We start from the raw sequence: 22,881 nt of genomic DNA on the forward strand, positions 1-22,881 counted from the left end.
TTTTAATTTTGATGTCTCATACTTTATAAAAAATAAATAATAAAAAAGTAAAATGTGATTTTTTTTTTTGATTTTTCAAGTGCTAACAGCAAAAGATGTTGAAAATAAATAAAAGTTTGGGAAATTTTATGAGAAATGAATAAAAATGTGTTAATACTAACGTATATTATTTTCACTTCTATTTAAAATAAAAATGAAAAATCACATTTTTCACATTTAACACTTTATTAAAGCTGTTGAATTTTTAAATCAAACGTCTCAGAGAGCTTTGATGTACAAACATTTCACAACTTTTGTTTTATAAATATAATTCATGACACAGAAAGGAAATAAAATTAAAAAAAAGTTTCAAAACTGTATCTCTCAAACGAATTTTTTTTTAAAAAAAAAGGATACTTTATCTGAAAGAAGCATTGATTCTGTTTAAAAAAAGCATCTCTATTTTTATTAAATACTCATTGAATACCCATGATGAAATATAAACTATCACTAAATCAGAACTGGACAACTAGATTACGAAATCATGCACAAAACATATATCAACTCAACATCTGCCAAAACACATACCAACAAAATTAAAAGAAATTCAAATTTTTATTTATTAATTAATTTATTATTACTGCCCTTGCCTGTGGATTTACGTTATTAGATTAAGAAAAACACGTTTTTAATAGTACATCCAATCAAAATAACGATTCGCTGTATTCAGTATCTCTTAGAATCATGCTATTGCTCCAGGCCAAATCATAATGGTCAAAATGCATCTTTCTGCTGTACTTATCCTTTTCGGCCCGTAAAACAATTTTTTCTACACTTTCTTTATTTAAGATGATGGAAAATATTAATGTCACTTTTATAGATGCACTCATTTTACCCACATTAACAGTATATTTGAATATCTGCCAACTCACACTCTCTTCCCGAGATTTTATAACCGTCGTTGAACAACCGACCCAATTTTAAGGGTTTACGACTATTAATGTTCAACTCCGTAGTTCCGTAATTAATTTTGAGATTCGTAGTCCGTTCAACTCTTTCTGAGAATGGATTTTCCAAGTGGTAGTAAAACAATTACCGAAAAACAATCTGACTCAAAAATACATTAATATTTTGACCAGGATGAAATTCGCTATCGTTAAGACTATTATGCTTTTTTATATATATATANATTCTAGCTAATTACAGGTGATCACATTAATGTGACTGGCCAGTATATATATATATATATAATACAAAAATTATAAAAACTTTTATATTAATAAAACCATTAAAACTCTTTCGTTTTCAGAAAATGTCTTTGGTAAAGAATAGATGTAGAATTTCCATTTTCGGACTTCAAAGATGAAAACATACCATTGAATTATAATTAGATTTATACTTCAAAGGATTCTTATTTTTAGAATCTTGTGCCTCTTTCACTTCCATATTAGGAAGCATTAAATGATTTTCCATAAAGTTACAAAGGCATGTGCGACTGGGACCTAAGTACACCTATATCTGTAGTATTTAATGTGAGAGCGAGGGTTTTTGCATGTCTCTTGCTGAATAACATATTCCAATAACCATTTGGAGTTTTGTCCAAACCCCCTCCTGTGTGGAGTGGAGATGTGAACTGTTGTAACCACCAGCTATCTTTAAATAAAGCTTTTTATAGCGTATCATGGCTTTCAACTGCATTTCTTAATATGAATATACCAATGATAACAGAGATGTAGCCCTGTTATTATATATATATATATATATTTATGTTGTACCTTTTTATATGTAGAGGTGGCCAAACTCATTTATAATATTATAATTTCAAAAGTTTAATCGAATAACATGGATTTCGCTACGACTTAAAATAGGAAAATAAAATCTTCCAAAAAAACAGGAAGAGTTGGCAGCTCTGTATTTGATATTGATGAAAATTGCACCAATTACCATAGAACCGAAGTGTCTATTATCAAAATTTACGATACAGTATTAGCGTCAATAATAGTATGGGAAGTTTTTATATTCTTCCTGTACGAACATTTCTCCAATTAATTTTCTTTTTCTTACATTTAGCTTATTTTGTATTTCATTTAGTACCTATTACCAAAATTAATTAATCTCTTTGGCAACAACAATAGTATGATGATATTTTTAATATTCTCTGCAATGAATTAGTGCAATTTTTCCATTAATTTTGCTATTTGGTACATAGTTTTTTTTTCCAGTGATACTAACTACTACTGATTAAGCATCATTTTTGTCAAAAATAGTATGATGAGATTTTGCTTTTCTCCAAATCGAATGAGTGCAATTTCTTAACTAATTATGTATTTTTAATATGCAGGTAGTAACTAATACCAAAATGAATCATTATGGGCATCAATATACTTTGGTGACTTACTGCTAAATGAAATAGAATAATTTCTCCGTTAATGTTTCTCTTTAGTACGTGGCTTATTTTTATTTCTCTTTGTACTTTTTACAGAGCGATTTTTTGCACATCCCCTAAGCGATTTAGTGCTATTTCTCTATTAAATTTGCTTTTCAGTACGTTATTTATTTTTTTTTTCATTTCAAATATCGTTGATTTTAAATTATTTAGTTTTATCTAAATAGGCCTTGAAAATATAACTATATTTATATAAAAAAGTAAACACGTGATTTTGTATTACTTAAATAAAGTTTGGTGACGTAGTCTGCCTATGCTACCCCGTTCAAGTTGATTATTGAGTTTATCTGACGCAACGAATAAAAAAGACTATGTGTGATACTTGCCAGTAACGTAGTGTGGGTATTTCGATTCTGATTGTCTGTTAAAACGTGCCATTTGATTACGTTAACAACAGTTCTTTCCATTCTATTTCGAGTACACTAAGCCCGTCAAGTATTAATTCTCGAAACTGACACATTCTATATGCTTTCACAAAGATTTAAACTCTTTCATTTTATTCTTCTTATAGAACCGGCACGAAGCCTTGTAAGACATAAACAAACTGATTATGCATCGAAGTTGCACAAAACAAAATTATCTATCACGGCTACAATAAAATACATAAACAAATAATAAATTGAAGTTAAGTAAAACACATAGACAAAAAAGAATTGTATTTTAACAGATTCCATGCGTGATGCACAGTTGTATTTAATTGATCTCACATTAATTAACATTCCAACCTATGTGGAGAAATTAGCTTGACTTTAACACGCCATCTTGTTTATAAACGATCAGCTGACGCTGATGTTATAGGGCACGTGCCTTTGTTACTGTGATTGTCTTCTCCTTAAGCTGCAAGTACGCAATTAAATATCTGAGAACGTGTCATAAACTTCCCTTTTGATTAATGAGAGCTATGAGCGAGCAATCATCACTAACGTTTTCTATAAAATCGTCTGCAGCTTCATTTATATATAGGACGTCAGGTCTAAGCCAATGGGGATGTTTCATTTTTAAATGTCTCCGATTTAATCAAAGTTTTTGAACGATTTTTAGGATCGGGAACTAAAATGACCACTTTTGCACCCTCTCTATATTTCAGGACTATAAAACCGACGGTTCTGTTGTACTAAAGGGATACACACGCACACACAAACTCATTTATTATTGATTTTATTCTGATAAATAATATAAATTATTAAGACACTATTTAATTTAGGACTATAAAGTTAAGCCACTTGTTCCCTTCGCTCACTAACCCCCACGACTGCTTCACAGTCATTTTTTATAACAAAGATACTTCAATAATAAAGATGCATCAATAATAAAGATAATAATAAAGATAAATCATAATTAAAAAGTATTCACTTAAAACACTTTCATTGCAGATTCTATTGACATGAAATTTAATCCAATAATAATTTAAATTCTAAATTAATCATGGATAATTTTTAATTCGTTAAAGAGATTATTTGGCATTATTTAATTCTTAACATATTAATTGAGAATTTAAATAGTTGTTTTGTATTCTTTATTTTAATTGACTGAACGCAGCAAAAGTGAATGCAAAAGCAAGTATTCACTTCTTTGCCAGTTAACCATTTCAAAACGTTAACTACCGTTAATACAGTTATAACTTTTAATGAATTACTAAACATTTCTGGATATTTTTAATGAAGGATACATTTATAGGACTTCTTGGAGTCCGTTAGAATGCACCGATAACAACAGATACCAACGGATTTAGACAATCATTATTTAAATCAAATACATTTTGATAATCTATTTGTTTAAAAAATGATCTTAAAAATGCGTTTTTTGGAATGAGCAGACATTTTTTTTAACATTAGATTGCCCAAGGAAGTCGTTTTGACTGCTTTTTAAATTTCAATTAGAAAAACAATGATATATGGAATGACACAATTTCTGAGAATTTTGTGATTTTTATAATTATTTTTAGGGTTTATATTTACTAATAACTGAAAATAATATCAGAGATATTAAAAATTGCTTTTAAACAAATTTCTTTATACATTAGTTATTCTTTCACAATGCAGTTATTTTGACTGCATTTGAGCTATGTAGGTATTTCAGCCTCTCTAGTGTTAATGAATAGCTTCTTAAATTCTTACATCTTCTCTGCTGTTCATATTCTTATAGAGGGTTAAAAAAATAGTATGAGTAGGTATACAATCGGAAACGACTGCATCTTATATGAACCCTTCTTTTAACCTTATATTTTACGACTTCCGTTTAACTTTCGAATATAAATTGAAACAAAAGAAGGATTTTAAATGTTAGCTTTTTTGTATTGAAAATAACATTCAATGGTATGAATGACGTCAAAATCTATTGCTTTTTCTGCTACACCCAGTCCAGCCTACAATCGATCTGAGCTTTGTACAAAAAAAAGTGTTTATTTCAGTCTTTTTATTCATTGTTTGACATTACTACAACATTATGTGTATTTGCATACAAAGACAAACTCACAACAACGACATTTCATCTGCTATAGCGAATTTTATAGCGTCTGAAACGATCGCATACATATATATCGGCCGATGCAACCTTTAACTTAAAAAAAATCAACAAACAATAAAAATAACCTACTAGTCGATCCATTGAAGAACAATCGAGGACAAAACGTATTCAGATAAAAACGTTTTTATATGGATACATTTTTCCCCCTTGAAAAAAATAATTTTAAAGATTTTTTTTATTTTTTTTTTATCGGGACGTACTTCATTCTTGTGATGCTGTTTATATAAATGCGACGTAGGCTAGTTGAATATTCCGGCTTTCTGCAAACAGGCTGATTGTAAAAAATCCTCACTTTTTCTAGACTTACTTCAGCTGCTCCAAATGCATTTAACGCGCACATTATAAAGTCGATCCCTCATTTACCCAATTATCTTGATTTATTTCAGACTGAATTTAAAGTTGACTGAAATAAAATTCCCTCGGATGGAGTCACTCATAAAATGACTGTAATAAGACTTTTCCAGAGAAGTGTGAAAAGAGTTCCATTTTTTAATGAACACACAGTCCCAGTCCATAATTTGAGACGCACTCTTTTAAGATTCTATGTCAAATCTTAATTATCATGTGATACTCTATACAGCTTTATTGTGTTTATGCGACTTTGGCCCTTGTTTGCGTTCGTGCATCAATTAGGGTTAACATTGTCATGCTATACGTAACAAATAAATACAAATAGGAAGTACACGAAAAATCTCCTGAATAAAAACCCATGACATGCATGTTTAAATATAAAAGCATTGACTCTAAACTCGTGGAAAACATGTCATTATAAAAATACTATAGTGCGTCTGATAATTATAATATACTAATATAATGACAATAAATATTCTATATTTATCTATTATATCGTCTCATGTATCGGATTGTCGAATATATATGATATATCGTCTCATTTAACCCATCATGGATACAGGAACGTAAACAAGTGCAAACAATCTCGACAAAACAATGAAGCTGTATAGAGCATCACCTGATCATTAGGATTTTACACAGAATCTTAAAAGAGCGAAGTCTCATAATATGACCAGTAGGGACTTAACAAGACAGATGTCAGAATTTAATAATGAATGAATGAAAGACTCACCCGGTAGCCATGAGAGGAGATAGAAGTAATAATGCTGGATAAATTTAGAAAAATCATTTAACGTATGTTTTAAGAATGAAAATAAAAATTCTCCTAATTTAATGACACCGACTGAGCAAACAGAGCAACTGTTTGCCCGTGACATACAAAAAAGGTTTTACTCGGAATCAACACCCGTTGTTTGCCTTTCATTTATGTATATGGCATTAAAATCATCAGTGTATTCATCTCAGTTGAAGAATAATTTAAACCTTAAAGAATCTGAGTATTCCGTTATGACGGAAAAATATTTCAAAATACAGAGCCTTCAATTTATATTGAACGTTTTGTGTATTCTTCTTTATTATTCACGATATTATAATAGTTTCTAAAGCGTTTTAAAACAGACAACTATTCTTTTAATATTAGTATTGATATTATTTAATTTTATGGCAAAATGGGTCTTCGTTTGTATCGGATGGCCTCCACACACTTTTCAACTCTGTTCAAGAATACTAGTAAACAGTGCGCATGCGTCGTCATTGCATGCGTTGCTATGGCATCCGCTGCTTGTTTTTATTTTCACTAGCAGGCATTTTTAATGTCTTTTCATATTATGAACGTAGAATGACTGGCTTGAGTCCCGCAATGGACACGGTTCCCAGTAGAACACCGACGTCAAGCATCACTGGCTGAGGTCAGTAAGCGGGTGGGTGATTAGCTTGCGTAAGGATCGAGAATGCGCGGTATCGGTCCTCGTTGAACTGTTCCACCGTAAAGCGTTGGACTTCGCGTGCAGGTCGTCGGACTACCAAGGCAGGGGAGCCATCCCCTCTGCAGAGGATCAAAATAGCGATGGCATATCTTCGGATCATCCTCAGGGATGTTTCCCAGACCGTCGCCAATAGCTCTAGTGTGACCTAGTATCTAATTAAGTACCTACCTACGGGCTTGACGGTGTGATTTTTAATATAAACATGAATGCTGGAGAAGGAAAAGTATTTCGAAAGTCGTAAATAGCCGGGATATGAAAATCGGTCATACATCCATGGAGACAGATTTTGCAACTCATGATTTGAAATGGTGGTGGTGTTTAGCGATCCAGAAAGCATTTGATCCATGGGTAACCACTGATCTTAATAAGGCGATCACAACATTTTTGTTGATTTTGTTTTTTATATAATTGATTTCAATTTAACTCAATTTATTTATTTTTTAGGAACTATGAGTCAAAAATTGAAGTATGTAGGATTCATAATAAATGCCGTTTTGCTGCGCGCAAAATAATTCAGTTTCCGTTTAATATTCACTTACAGTAAAAAAAATTGCGTCTCTATTCAATTGTTTTGGGTAGAAGAGTGATTTTTATTAACAACAACAAAGAGAAAAAAAAGCATCAGTGAATTTGGAAGGAATTTTACTTTTTCTTTTAAATTAAATGGTTTTGTTATTCTTCTTCAAAAAAAGAAATTTTAAAGAAGGCGGGCTAAGAGATCCGGCTCTTATGGATGCTCGAGTAAAGAGCTGAGTTTCTATGGACATAGGTCACCCCAAAAAGATTATTTTTTCTTCGATTTAAAAGGCATAGAATATATGTATTTAAAGCTTGAAAGCGTTGAAGACACATTGAAACTTTATCTTCTTATTGACTTATAAATGTAATCGCGTGGCCATAAATCTATCATTTCTAAAATATTTACATTCAAAAGCCAAAATATTTAAATTTTCAGAAGAGAAAACAAACTGCCAAAATGTGCATAGTAGAACGAGGACTAGAAAAAAAAATTCTTAAAATCTTTCTTCTTGTTGATTTTCTCTGTCTATTATGGCTTCTTGGTATGAATTCGGGAGGAGGGGGGGGTCTTTATCCATTGAAATAGCCATGTCACGTTTTCGGTAAAAATCACAGTGTCACACGTCACTGTTCATGACGCAGGCACAATGACGATTTTGATTTTACTTGTAAAATATTAATGCCAATGAGATTTTATCCATAGCTTTATAAATAAAAAAAAAACGGTTTTCTCTATTTATGAGTATAGGAACATCATTATTTTTCATCGTTTTATGTTTATTGGTTTTCGGAGAGAGAGAAAAAATTCCACTATGAAGACTTTTTCCCTAAAGACAATTTTCACAAACAAAATCGGAATTGAGTTTATGTGTAGAAGTTATTTCATTTTTTTTTTGTCGTCCATTAAAGTTCCTTAGAATGTCGAGCTCATAATACATAAAATGATACCATAAAATAAATTCTACATACCAGAAAAAAATATATTCTTCGTGATTAGAAATCCGAGGCGTGTTTGGACAATAAGCACCATTATGGAAAACTGGCATAAAAAATTATCTTTGAAAACAAAATGTATTCGTTTAAGAAACTATTTTTCTACATGTGTCCTATCGGGAAAACCATTCTTTAAAGAAAGGTGCAGCCACAGTCTCTACTGAGTATGTGTCGTCATCACTCCTTTAGAAATCGCACCTCAAAGAACTATAGTTTGTCTATGTAACAAATTCCCCTCACCATTCGTGTGGCAGTTACTATGGTTACGAGGTTTAATTATTTCAAGTGTTGGGCATTATTTAAGACAGGTTTTGACTCGGGTTGGTGATAGAAAGGGGCATCAGGGGAAAAAGAAGTTCCCCTCCTCGAAATGCAGTATTTCTTGTTTCCATAGCAGCAGACAGCCCTAGACATCGAGGAAAGGGGAGTTCTTTCTATAGACAGACTATATAATTCTAAGTTGCGGTTCTGTATAATCTTGAATGTTTAAGGTTTTGAGGTGAGAGCAGCTGAAGGGTTGTCTTGACGAACGTTGATGAATAGAGGGTCTTTTGAATTCACAACCGTCTATCAGTGAATCAACCACAAAGCTGCGGTGGCAGCAGTACGAAACGGTAACTGAAACTCATTCAAATTTAAGGTTAGCAAGCTTAAATGTTTTTTAATTGTAATATTAGTTCATTTACGTCACACTATAGAGCACCACAGTGGGCTATTGGCGACGGTCTGGGAGACATCCCTGAGGATGATCCGAAGAAAAGCCATCACAATTTTGATCCTCTGCAGAGGAAACGGCACCCCCGCTCCGGTAGCCCGACGACCTGCAAACGAAGTCGAGCACTTTACGGTAGAACAGTTTAACGAGGACCCAGACCGCACACCCTCGGTCACTACGCAGACTGATCCAAGTAGTCACCCACCTGCACACTGGCCACAGCCAGTGATGCTTGATTTCGGTGACCTGCTGGGAACCGTGTCTTGATGATCCGTCCACAGCGGGACTTTTTTTGATGGATTTTATTGCAGTTTTTGCAACTTTGCGATCGGAAAATAGATTTTACTACGGACAAATATTTTATTCCTTTTTTATTACTTCCATTTCATTTAATTCCTAGTCAGTTAGAAAAAAATTCTATCTGAAATAAAGAGTTTTTTTTTATTATTATTGAATTTCAACTTGACAAATAAATCATGTGTCGATGAAGAATTAAGTGAAACTAAGTTTTAGAAAAATAAAGGATTATAATTTAGACCCACAGAATATTTTGTTGAATCTCAAAATAGTATTTATTAAATGGAATGGAAATTCGGCCTCATAAACACATTTAATTGCGCAGCATGGATTCATTTTATAAATAAAAGATTACATTTCTAACTAATTATAGATACGTTATGAGGGCTTCCTTTATTATGTGAAAGAGATTATTTGATGTTCCCTTCCCTTAGAAGAGTCCACAATTAGAAAATATAATTCTTTTCAGGTTTGCGTAAGATCCCTTTAATTATACTTAGCTATTATTTTAGATGTTATATATATATATATATATATANATATAATTTATTTATAATATTCAATAAATAAATACAAAAAAGACAAAAAGAAAATTAAGAAAAACAATAAGTTTTATTTATTACGCATAAGCTGCAAGTAAATAGAACTCATAAAATAAGTTCAAAATGTAAAGGAAACATGAAAAAAATTACACAAGAATGAAAAAAGGAAAATAATAATAATAATAGAAATCCGGGGAAAAAAATTAATAAATTATTTTCTGAATTCCTTAAATTCCCCCTCCCCTTTTTTTCGGATTTTTTCCCCCGGATCCCCCCCACTATTTTTTTTATTTATTATTTTTATTATTTTTGTTTTTCCCTATTTTCATTGTTCTGTAATTTTTTTTCATGTTTTCTTTACATCTTGAACTTACATATATCTATAAAAATATATATATATTCAACTTTCAAATGAGTTCTTCGTTCAATATGTTTTTGTTTCGTGCATGAAAAGACCGGAAGAAACATGATGATCGTTTGCACAACTGTCTCACCTCTTATTATTTGACCCCAATTATTATTTGAATTTCGTGATAATTAACTCCTTTTTTTTGCTATCATCATGAGTAGTTCAAACAACCTGTTTTATCTACAATGTTCCGAAATGAAACAAATTTACGTAATTTCTTTCAACTGAAGTCACTATTGTTGCGTCAAACTTGAAAAGTTTTGAAACGGTTCAATTATTATCAGATGAAATAAAAATTCAGAGAAATTAAATATTGAAGGAGTTTCAAAATTTCATAAAGTAAATTTGTCAATGGATCCATGATGTGCATAATCTCCCTTTCTCGGGGACTAATGGATTTCATGCGTGTCAATGGACAACAACAACCAAAAGTAAATTTTGTTTTGTGCAAAGTGACATCATTTCAGAAAGTCTCAAAATGAGTAAAAGCCGAAAAACAAGGCAAGTTAGTTATGTAGATTTATATTTTGTTAAGAAGGGAGAGGTCAATAGTGAAAAAAAATATGCTTTTTTTATATTTTAACATCCTTTGAGGGGCCGGGATAGCCTGGCTGGCAGGATACTGGACTCACGCTTGTGTCCAGCCAGCCGCAGACTCCCCGTGCAGTAAATGGTGAGCGGTGCACGCTAAATCTGTCAAGTCACAAAGTCTTCCAAAGTCTTTCCCGTAACAAATGATACCTCTGGGGATTGAAGAGGGATCGCTCTCTGGTTCTGATCAAAATTATGTTCTGTGGATGTATGAATGGGTTGGCCCAATTAACGGGTGTGCCGTATGGGTATGGCAGGAGTCGCATTCTTGACCACAGATGGCGCCACTGGAAAGCAAGAACGATCACACCCATTGCTTAAATGGCCTACGGCAACAACAACAGAAAATGAAATATATTTAATAGAATATTTATTTTTCTCACCGAGAAAGAAGGATGGCGAAACAGATATGGGGCGAAGCAAAGCAAGTATGAAATCTTGTTAACATCCAAATTTTGAAAGGACAGTCGAACAATACTTCAAATAAATCACATTTTAAAATTTTCCATTTCTCCAGAACTATTACGCATTTTTGATGATGGTATAGATTAAAATAATTTAAAACTAAACACACATTACAATTTAAATGACTACAAATACTTCAATATTTCAAAATAAATTATAAATATATTAAAATATTATGTATCGCGACTCCTTTTCCATGGAAAAGGGAGTTTTATTAGAGTCGAATTTGAGTTTTTATCGAGTCGAAATCGAGTTTTAACAAAAATATAACGAAATAAAAATATCACATGTCTAAAAATGAACGATTAAAATGGTGGGTGAAATATCCGATCCTTCAGGTATTTCAGATTGTCATTATAAAAGTGTCAAATCTTTTGTAGAAGCAAAACGGCGGAGAGCTGAAAAATGTTCCGCTGATGTCAAATTCTCTTTAAGAGAAAGATCGATAAGGTTTCAAATGCTGACCACAGAGACAAACCACAAAGTGTTTCGATAGTTTTATTTTATAACCATTGCTGAACAGCCGACCCAATTGTTTGGGTTTACGACTACTAACGTTCAACTCTGTAGCCTTGTCATTTTGAACCGATCCAGAAGACAAGGGAACTCCTGGATCAGTACCCCCAGAGGTATGATTTGTTATGGGAACATAAAGGGCATTGAGACTCGACAGATTTAATGCGCATCAGTCACCATTTACTACACGGGGAGTCTACGACCGTCGGGGATCGAACCCACAAACTCATTTCAATAGTTTGAAAACATTTTTCGATCGTCGTGGTTTCATTTAGGTGTACATCAGCTCACTTTTCACTATACTCAAATATCAATGGTCAAAGGACCGCGGGGGTCAAAGGGGGGTTTAACCTCACTTGAACGTTTCACAGCCCCTTCTAAAATTACAATTCGCTTCATTTAATTTGCAATTAAGAAAATTATAATTTTTTTGGTGTCTGAATTTTAAGAAAAAATGCCTCTCATTCAAAGGATTTCCTTGATGTAAACTGCTACTAAAGAATCCTTTTACTCATCGAAAAGGTAATATAGTGTCCCTATTCCTTTGGATTGGGAAATTTCATGGTTTCATATGTCACTGTGTACATGATCAGATTAATATAAATATTTTCGGGATTTTTAATAATTTTTTTATTTTTTTAGATAAATGGGAAAAAAAAACTTTAAATATTTTTAAAAATAATTTTATTTTAATGATTTTTCTTCTTTTCTCGTCGTTAATCTTTATTATTTACCATGTTTTCTCACTATTTAAACTTATTTTATGAGTTTTATATACTTGCAGCCTGTTAATAAAACTAATTAATTTTCTTCGTTTTTCTCTCTTTTCTTTTTATCCTTTTTGTCTTTATTGGGATATGCAATCAAACCCCGCTATAGTGAACCCTCAAGAGACCGACATTTCTGTTCACTGTAACCGAGAGTTCGCTATATTCGTACTGCAAACCATTTTAACTCATTTTTCCGCACCGCTCCCTGTTGTGACACATTATTTAAATAAATGACCCATAAAAAGATATACAAAAATGATTAAAAAACAATCACAAAAAATGTGTTCACTTTTATTTTTTATGACTACTCTTCGTCTTGCGTACAAAAATGTAGGGATGGGTAACTGAGATAGAAGAAGCCAACAAGAAAATGGCTACATTCCACTCAGTAAATGGTCTTAAAAATAGGTACATGTATTTTATGTAGAAATTTCAAAATGACCCAAAAGACGGAGAGAAAAAATCAGTAGAAGAGAGAAAAAAGTTCATAATTTCCTCTCTTCTTTTTGGTTCACTCACTCTATCCACAAAAAATAATAATAGGTACGGGAGCAAACATTTCGTTCACTATATCCAGGAGTTCACTATAGCGGGGTTTCACTGTATATATAGAGGGAGGAGAGTCAATGGAGGTGAGTGAAAAGTTTCTTCCCGTTTCCCAATCTGTCCCAATGAAGCAAGAAAAAAGCCTTACGAAAGAAAAGCGAACAGAAAACTACTTTTAAAGTAATCGATAGTTGTTGAAAACCTAAAATTAAATCCAATATTCCATTCGCATTCAATAAAAGAAAATAAGCCTTATTTTTGTTTCCCGTTTATCGAGCTTCGGGGGGAAAAACAAAATCTCAGGAGATGGGGGGGGGGAAGAAATAATAGCCCAGAACAAATTAGTGGACACCTGCATCCTGACTGATAAATACCAAATACTCTGCCTGCATTTCAGTGATAAGGCCTTCCCATCATCCTCCTCCTCTCCTTCTGGATTGAAGAGGAGGAGGAGGAGGAAATAGCTCTGCACATCTTCTTCGCAACGGAATATTTTTCATTTTTTTTACGTTTTCAGAGCTGCAGAATCGGTGGTTTCGATTCGGGCACTTTTTGAAAATCCGACTTTTTATATCCGATTAAAAAAAATTTCTGGATCCTAAGGAAAGTATATAAACATTATTATTAAGTTATATCAAATGACATATTTCTACTTTTTTCGTATGATTTAAAAATAGGTGGGCTGAGAAGATTTATTAAATCTAGGTTTCTTTCTATAAAAACAAAGTTCTTAATCTACAATTCCAGTCTCGACACATGCTTCTGAGGCTTGGACAATTGACAAAAATGGAGGAAATTCGCATCGCAACATTTGAGAAAAAAAATTTTGCGGAGTATACTGGGTAGTGCAAATGAAAACAATAACTGGAGAAGAAGATTTAACTTTGAACTGTACAAGACTTATAAACAACCCAAAATTATTCAAATAAATAGAATGAATTGGATGGCCCACGTGATTCGAATGAGTGATGACAATACAATAAAATAAAAAAAGATGCTGCTTCCTAAACCCACTGGAAGGAGAAAGCGAGAATAAGGCTGCGGTTAAGATGGGTTGAATCGTTGGAGTCTTGTAATGAATGAAAAGAATTGGAGATCAAAGATAAATCGGAAGTCATTGTGGAGAATTCTTCAGAGGAGGACATTAGGCTGTCTGGCCACCTATGATGATAATGATGACGTATGATTTAAATTAAATGTATTTTATTTAAAAACTAGCTGGTTGCGGCGACCAGCTGGCCGGCCTACATGAACTCTAAGTTACGTCTTGATAAAAACGTGTTAGTCTATTAGGCTAAGTACCCCTATAATTCAAAATATCAAATGAACCTTTTTTCTTCTTCTTCTTATTATTATTATTATCTCATAAGACACATGGACCCAATTTGAGACTTTTATCTCCGTCAAAGCGCATTATTCAGCTTTGCGGTGTTAATTGGACTCATTGCACTGATAATAACAAACTATCGAAATGAAACTTTTTCAGTTTTTCTTTTCATCTGATAACCCCTACAGGATCCATTTCTGGAAACTTCTCCCTTAGTAGAAACGTACTAAAATATTACCGTCCATTACTTTTCTTTTGTAATTACTTTTTTAAAAAACCTTTTTTTTTACTATTAATTTAGTAAAGAACGCTTGATATAAAATGTGAGACTTCAAGCTTACTAAAACTTTACACCTACTCCAAACATTGCACTCCTTCCGTCACGTGATTTCAGCTCTTGACTTGTGGAGTGTCGGAAGGCTAACTGGGTCCCTCAGTTCTATTTTAATACGGCCGACCTGACTGACTGCGTAGGGGTCAAGGAACTGGCCTTGTATCAGAAAGGTTCTGGGTTCGAATACCGGACTTTCTTTCATGGAAGTTCTTTCGTTCTTTGTACTATCTGTTCTTACTGTGACTGCAACGTTGGTCCACGTAATAGGTTACTCCTGAAAGAGTGGCCAACAAACCTGTCCTACCTGAATGGACGAGATGTCAACCCAAGTGGACATGTGGAAGGAAAGAAAATGATGTGAATGCGTATTATTATCAGAATATGCGCGACTGGATTTTCATTCTTCCGACCCTGAAAGGAGCTTTTATTAGGTATTAAACAAATTAATAAATAAAGAATAATAAAAAATTACAGAAATGAAAGATTTTTATGATAAACACAAAAAAAAAATTACAACTCATAGGAAAACAGTAAAATTAATTAAAAATGATACTTTAAAAGAAAATCATTAGGGTATGCAGTTTTCTTTTGTACCTATTCTAATGTATACTTCTGTTATTATTCAATTGCATTATTTTTTTTATTTCTGTTAACTTTTGAAACTTATCTCAATAAATTTAGTTTTGAAATTTATGTTTCAAAAGTTCATTTATCAATGGTTAAAAATTTCACAGCCTCTTCGCCAAACTGTACTAAATTGTATGTTGAACAACGCAGACAATTGTGTTTAAGGAGCGCTTTATTTAAAGTTGACACCCAGTCACGTTAATAGTCACATACAATTTAAACGATGTAAACAAATATAAACACTTAAAGTGAGAAAAGCTCTCTCGTGCGCATTCATACCATACGTGAATTGTTTTCACTTCCAAAAACACGAATATTGGAGCAGTCGTCGGAAGATTGTTTACCATCTAGCACGGTGAGTTTGTTGTTGTCTTCCATGCCATCTACAGACAAAAATAACTCTCTGTTAAAATCTGTATATTTGTTTTTAATAGTGCAATTAGAGTATTTATATTTTAATTTTTAAAATCTCTGTGAACTATTTTAATGAGTTCATAATGTATAATTCCTATTCGTTCTGTTAAGCTTCGTTCGAATTCGTCTTAATAATCTCTCTGCGGATCTTTGATTTACGAACTAATTTTATTTTAAGAATTCTTAATGATATCTTTTATATATCTTATAACGTTTCATTTTACTGTATTCATAAATTTTAGTCATACTGAATATAAAAAACGGTGACTCGATTCCAAATCGGTTTAGTATTTCACTAACGTTGGTTCTTGGTGTAAAGTCACCATTTTTGATTTTTACACCCCCTAGAAATTTTTATCATGCAAGAAAAACACGTAAACATACAAAAAAAGAAGGAAAAAAATGTTTTATTTCTGGTTAAGCAAAACTTTTACCCGTTGTAAAAATTAAATTTGGGGAATATTTAAAAAAAATGTATTTTAGGACACAAACTTGTTTTTTTGTTTCGCGGTGAGCTAGTAGACACTATTACGAGAAATAAAAAAAAGGCCGTTTTTCATCCATGTCCGCCATCGTAGTGTCGGACGTCGGTCATTAATACTCACTGACCGAGAAAATATGTTAATTATTGTTAAATATTCCATTAAAAGCACCATTAACACGTTTGGGCCATAAAAATAGACCCTTTATGATTATTTCATGCGCGATTGGATCTTCTGGAATCAGAAGAATCATAAATCGCTCTCGGAAAAGAAGAGAAAGGGAAAAACTCTGATAAAAAAAATAAAAAAAATCTATCGGATATTAAACGTAAATTTGTTACCTCTTCCCATAAAAGTGAGGGAAGTGAGACTGAAAAGATGGTCACGCGTTGGACGCGTGTCACTTTTAGAAGAGAGAGATTGTATGAGGGCGGTCAGAAAAATTGATTCCTTCCCGGGCGATAACTGCTAATCGCTTTTGGTTTGAGAACTCCAAAGAGGATTTTGCTATTAAAAACTATTTTTTTAATTATCACAAGAAGTTGTTGATACAATACAATAAAGATCATTTTTTTCCCATTATATAACCATAAGCATGGCTTCAAATTGACAGTGATCAGAGACCTCTGAAATTTGACTCGGATTGCCATAAAATAATAATTAGTCCCTCCGGATCAGCATTTAATCATAATATGCAGTTGCTTTTCTGTTTTACGTTTTTGGTGTGTGTTTTTGTTACAATACAGTATATTTCACCATCATTGCGACTTCTCTGTTGAGTGATTTTCCGATAAAAATTACTTTCTTATTAATATCCTTAAAAAAAAAATAGTCTTAAGGCGACCTGTAAAGACACTATCCTTCAGTGACTAGTCCTTCGTGAAAGTGATAAAATGTTCTTAATTTCTACCCTGATCATAAGTGATAATATCCTAATTTGGGGCCGGGATAGCCTAGTCGGTAGGGCGCTGGGCCCATATCCAAGAGGTCGTGGGTTCGATCCTCTCCGGTCGAAGACTCTCCGTGTAGTAAATGGTGACTGATGCACGTTAAATCTGTCGAGTCTCAAAGTCCTCCATGTTCCCACAACAAATCAATACCTCTGGGGGTACTGATCCAGGAGTTTCCTTGTCTTCTGGATTGGTTCAAAATGACAAGGCTACGGAGTTGAACGTAAGTAGTCGTAAACTCATGAAATTGGGTCGGCTGTTCAACGACGGTTATAAAATAAAATATCCTAATTTGTTTCATTATTTGAAATATTAATTCTAATGTGTTACATCTCAATACAAATGAACCTTAAAGAAAATGTTCTTACAAGATTTCCTCATTTTAACGCTCTTCAACACACTATTATATATATATGCATACATTGTAACCTATTGGACCCCATAGTGTACTCCCTAAAGAGGCCTGTAATTATTTCCTCTTTTGGGGTGAACTAACACCCAATAATATAGTACGTAATGCAATTTGAACATTATGGGTCAATATTAAAGGGATATATAGGGCCATGTTGTAATACAGAATATTGACATCGAATTTCCTTATTTTAAAGCTTATAACCACACCATTATATACATATATATATATAGTAACCTATAGGGCTGCATTGTGTTGCCCCCTTTTTGATCCTATGGAATGGGTCAACAAAAAAAAAAAACACTGTTAGTAGGGGAATCAGACAGATATCACGTGACAGTCCGTGGTCTGCTATTTTTTTTTTTTTTTTTTTTAAATGATACGCTTCAGATGTTTCCACTTTTTTTTTTTCGTCCACGGAACCCTAAATAATCGAAATTCTTTCAACTTCGGAACCCTTGACTTCAGAAATGATATCCGGTTTTAACATATTAACCCATAAATATTTTGAAAATATTGAATGCGAAGATTGCGTGGAATCAAAAATAGTCTCGCAAATTAGGTTATATGTTTGACAGTTTAAGGATGCGGGCCTCGCCTCTTAATTCTGAATGGGTGTTTCGGGTGTATGCATAAGTTGAAAAGGAATAAAATAAATTGATTCATGATTTTAGTTGAAATGTCGATGAATCGGGTAAACAAATGATGAAATTAGGTTTTCTACTTTGACTTCAACGGGACTTCTCAAAAATGGTTGTCTTTTCTTTTCTTTTTTTTTATAGATATTTTGATAATTTTTTATAAGAAGAAAATTAAAAATTGTGCCTTTTTTTTACCAGCATTAATATTTTTAATAATTTGAATAATTTTATTAAAAAAAATCCGATTTCCATATAAATAAGGAATTTAATACTAATTGGATCTAAATAACAGTCTTTAAATACAGTAAAACCTTGCTAATTTTAATGCTATATAGAGATGGACTATAAATCTATTTATATATATATTATATATAAATTTAGTTTGCAGAGTGGTCATTATGGTTCAATATGAAATCAGATGGAAATGTTACCTCTTCTTAGGAGATGAGGGAGGAAATTCTAAGAATGGAAGGTGTTGGGGGTGGTCTACGTTCATCAAGGATGGAATATTGAAATCTGTATACAAAAGTCATTCACTGTGGTGAAAAGAATGTATATAATCAGCATTTGGGACTTCTCTTGTTAGAAAAGACTGGAAAAAAAAAAAAGACGAATATGATAAAATAAGATTTTTTACATTATTTGAAGACCCATAATAAATTGGGAAAATAAGGTTGACATTTGAAGGAAAGAAAAATCGTTTTACTGGTGTTTATTGGTTGAGAGAATATCGCACTATTCAGAGGTGGGTAACATATGCAAGTTCGTCAGGACCACGAAGCCTCATTTGTAACATTATCGCAATTATTATTATAACATTGAAGCATTATTGTTGTATCGGATATCGTAGTAGCGAGAGTTTATTATTACTGTTGGTTTTTGTTTTTCCTTATGGGAAATCAGAGTGTGCTTTGAAAGCTACCCAATGAAAACAAAAACTCGTTTGTTCCGAAGAAAATTATCAAAAAGTGTCATTAATAAGTAAACAGGGATGCTTCAGAGAAATGGATTATCTCGGCGTTGGGGGAGGGGGAGGGAGTTATCTTTTGCTTCCACTGAAAAGTGTGTATTTGAATAAATAAACACGGTTATGGGTAACTTTTAATCCTTCATTTTTATGTTCAGCCATAAAAAGGACACAAAGAAACGGAATTATTTTTAACTCCCTCTTCTTTTAAAAATGAAAATAAAATTCGTACAACCGCCCTTTCGATATGATAAACATTAAATTCATCTTTTAAACAAACATTAAATGGGGGGGGGGGGATATTCTCAAAACAATTTTCGCACTTTTCCACTTCAGGGGAGATAATACGGGGGAAAGGGGGATGGGGTGGAAGGAACGATAAGGTGGACACGTGACTCCAACGTTGTACCCGACTATGAATAAAATTTGCGCACGGATGCTCCCTCTAATCCAACCATTGGATTCTACTGCAAAAGGAATAGGGTCACGTGGCCATCCCCCCACAGGGCGTCGAGGCGTTAATACCTGGGCGCCAACAATGAATTATATGGATGAGCAAACAACATTTAATAGAATTGTTCGACGATAGAGATTTCTCATGCGATCCAACAACAGCCCCTCTTTTATTTTATTTGTGTAGATATATTTTTTAAAGTATTCAATAAGAATTTTTTTTTTTCAAACTCTAAATCAAGTGGTGTGGAGGGTCCTGCAGTCAATAGAAAGAACATCGGTACTTTAAAATGGTTTCGAAATTAACTTTTAAGTTTCCAAAGGTAAGGTCATAACGGTATACATTTTAGTGTTTTAAAGCATACAGTTTTGTCCCTGGCCACATTATGAGACACACTATAGGATTCTATGTAAAATCTTCATGATCAGGAGAATACAGCATTATTGTTCTTACACGTCTGACGATCCAGGAGTTTCCTTGTCTTCTGGATTGGGTTCAAAATGGCGAGGCTGCGGAGTTGAACATGGGTTGTCGTAAACCCATAAAATTGAGTTCAACGACGGTTATCATAAATAGGAAGTCTATAAAAAATCTCCCGAATAAAAAGTATTGCGTATAAACTCGCGGACGTAAACTTCCATCTAGATTTATCATTATAGAAAGCAAAGGATAACATTACATCTGACAATGCTTACGACCCTCCTGTCCGAAATATATTTTAATTCATTTTCTTATTTCCGATTTGTATTCAAATAAATATTTAATTACTGTCGAATAAATATTCAATAATGAACAATTTGAAATCTGTCTCAACCGTCCAAATCAAAAACGGTCGTTACATTCTGTTTATTATTGTTCTGCTTTTCTTAAATTATTATTACTCTCTTTTAATCTTTGAAAGATCCGGTATTTTTCTGCATATCCTTCCTGAAAACACACCACCACATCCTGCTTTACATTTATATTTCCTTCCAAGAAACTATAATAATGAATTCAATTCTGTTTTGAGATTCTAATAAAAACGTTCTTTTCTCCCTCTTCTGTATGAATGAAAATCTAAAATTTTTTTTTTAATATATTGTTAAAAAAATGTTTTTTTAATTGAACACAATGTCGTTTAAACACAAAAACTAAAACACAATGTTGTTTAGAAGATTGTTAGTCGCAGAATTTTTCATGAATTCATTAACCGCTTCCCTTATCAATTTGTTCGAGAAAAAAAGCGCAAAAAATTTTAGCTGTTTTTTTATTTCCTTAATAAATACAAGTAACAAAAGCAAAACATAATACAGACGCTTTAAATTTTTTTTATCAATAAAAACATTTAATTTACCATCAGGTTTACTCTCCCGAATTATCTAGGGCGAATGAAAAAAGTTAAAGATTAGTCTTTGTCAGATAGTTTTTAAAACACTGGACAACACAAAGTGATTTTTTCCAAATGTCAGTGAACTGATACGCCTTTTTCATTGACTCTTTTTTTTTAAATGTAAAGTCAGTTGTTGTTCATTTACGTCGCACTAGAGCTGCACAATGGGCTATTGGCGACGGTCTGGGAAACATCCCTGAGGATGATCCGAAGACATGCCATCACAATTTTGATCCTCTGCAGAGGGGATGGCACCCCCACTTCGGTAGCCCGACGAAATGCACTCAAAGAAATCGAGCACTTTACGGTAGAACAGTTTAACGAGGACCTATACCGCACTCCCTCCGTCCCTACGCAGACTGACCGCAGCCAGTGATGCTTGACTTCGGTGATCTGCTGGGAACCATGTCTTAACGATCAGTCCACTGCGGAAGAAAGTCATTAACCATCTTATATACAATTGCACATAACACGTGTCCCACAATCCAACGGCAAAACTTTCAAACAAACCTTAGCAAACATTCAATCATTATGTTTTTATTTTGCTTTTTGCTTCAAGACGAGTAAAAACGTGATGAAAACAAAATGAACTGACAAATTCTGTTACGCCCGAGTTTTCTCGGGATGATAAATATTTACAATATATACACTCCCGAGTTAACTCGGGAAAATACGGGAAGCGGCTAAATCCTAATTACCATTTTCATGTTTCTGTTCCATTTTTCTGTTTTAAAAAGTAAATAGTGAAATGTATGAGTGGGTCGATAACTTGAACTTTTTCGTGATCACCCTTTATGACGTGTTCACTGAATCATCTATGACAGTGATTCTCAACCACTGTGCCGCGGCACTTTTGTGTGCCCTCAAATTCTTAAAATGTGCCGATAAATATTAGAAATGATACAATAAAAATTATAATGCTTTTTTTTAAATTTTGAGTAAAGTTTAAATTAATGAAAAGTGTATACTTTTTATAATTTTTCCTCGCTTTAACAGCATGAACATCTTTGTTGGCGATTGTTTTGTCTCTGACATTCTTAAAATAAGATGGAAGTGCTTAAATTGTATATGACACACAATTTTAAAAAATTTTGTAAGAGCTAATCATTAAAGTAAGCTATGCAATTAATAAACAAATTAACAAAGGATAACTAAAAAAGCAAATTAACAGAGGATAACTAACAAAAATTAAGCTAGTTAACAAGAAATCACAAAAAAATAACAGTTAATGTAAAAAAAAACTAACAATTAATAACTATAGAAAACAAGCTAACAATTAATAACTAGCAAAAAAATAAATAACTGTTACTAACTAATAAAAAATGGGTCGAAAGAAATAATTAATCCCTTAATAAATGTGCTTTTGTAGTACATATTATTTTATTTCACATTCAAAATTATAATCACAAACTATTTAACACAGTGTATAATAGGTAATTAAACAACTTTTAATCTAATTTTTTTCATTGTGTGCTGTCAAATTTCGAAACCGTTAAAAGTGTGCTGCAACAAAAAAAAAAGGTTGAGAAAAACTGATCTATGAAATGAACCATTTTGTGACACTAGCGACCCGATATGATACGGATGTGATTTCAATGCGGTACTCTAGTATTAGTACTGGTAAAGTTGCGAGGAAGATTTCCGTCAGTCGTGAAGTGGTTGATTTAAAAACTGCTTCTAAAATTACAATATCAGAGAATGTATTTAAAAAATGATCACTGGATCTTATTTTCGAAAGATTAAAATAAATAA

At 32.7% G+C, this 22,881-nt stretch overlaps 1 protein-coding gene across 2 annotated transcripts in view; it reads right to left on the minus strand.

The window, feature by feature from the left end:
* The window catches only part of LOC107454370 (techylectin-like protein), a 36,064-nt gene extending 29,882 nt beyond the window's left edge, over window positions 1-6,182 (minus strand). The window contains exon 1 of one of the 2 annotated variants that reach the window (XM_043054342.2): window positions 6,036-6,182. In XM_043054342.2, the coding sequence (XP_042910276.1) occupies window positions 6,036-6,046 (11 nt within the window). In that variant the 5' untranslated portion in view covers window positions 6,047-6,182. The remainder of the gene's footprint in view (window positions 1-6,035) is intronic. The other variant, XM_043054343.2, reaches the window with a different exon arrangement.
* Window positions 6,183-22,881: the final 16,699 nt, after the last annotated feature.

The sequence above is a fragment of the Parasteatoda tepidariorum genome, chromosome 9 (assembly GCF_043381705.1).
Source record: "Parasteatoda tepidariorum isolate YZ-2023 chromosome 9, CAS_Ptep_4.0, whole genome shotgun sequence".
Lineage (NCBI taxonomy): Eukaryota > Metazoa > Arthropoda > Arachnida > Araneae > Theridiidae > Parasteatoda > Parasteatoda tepidariorum.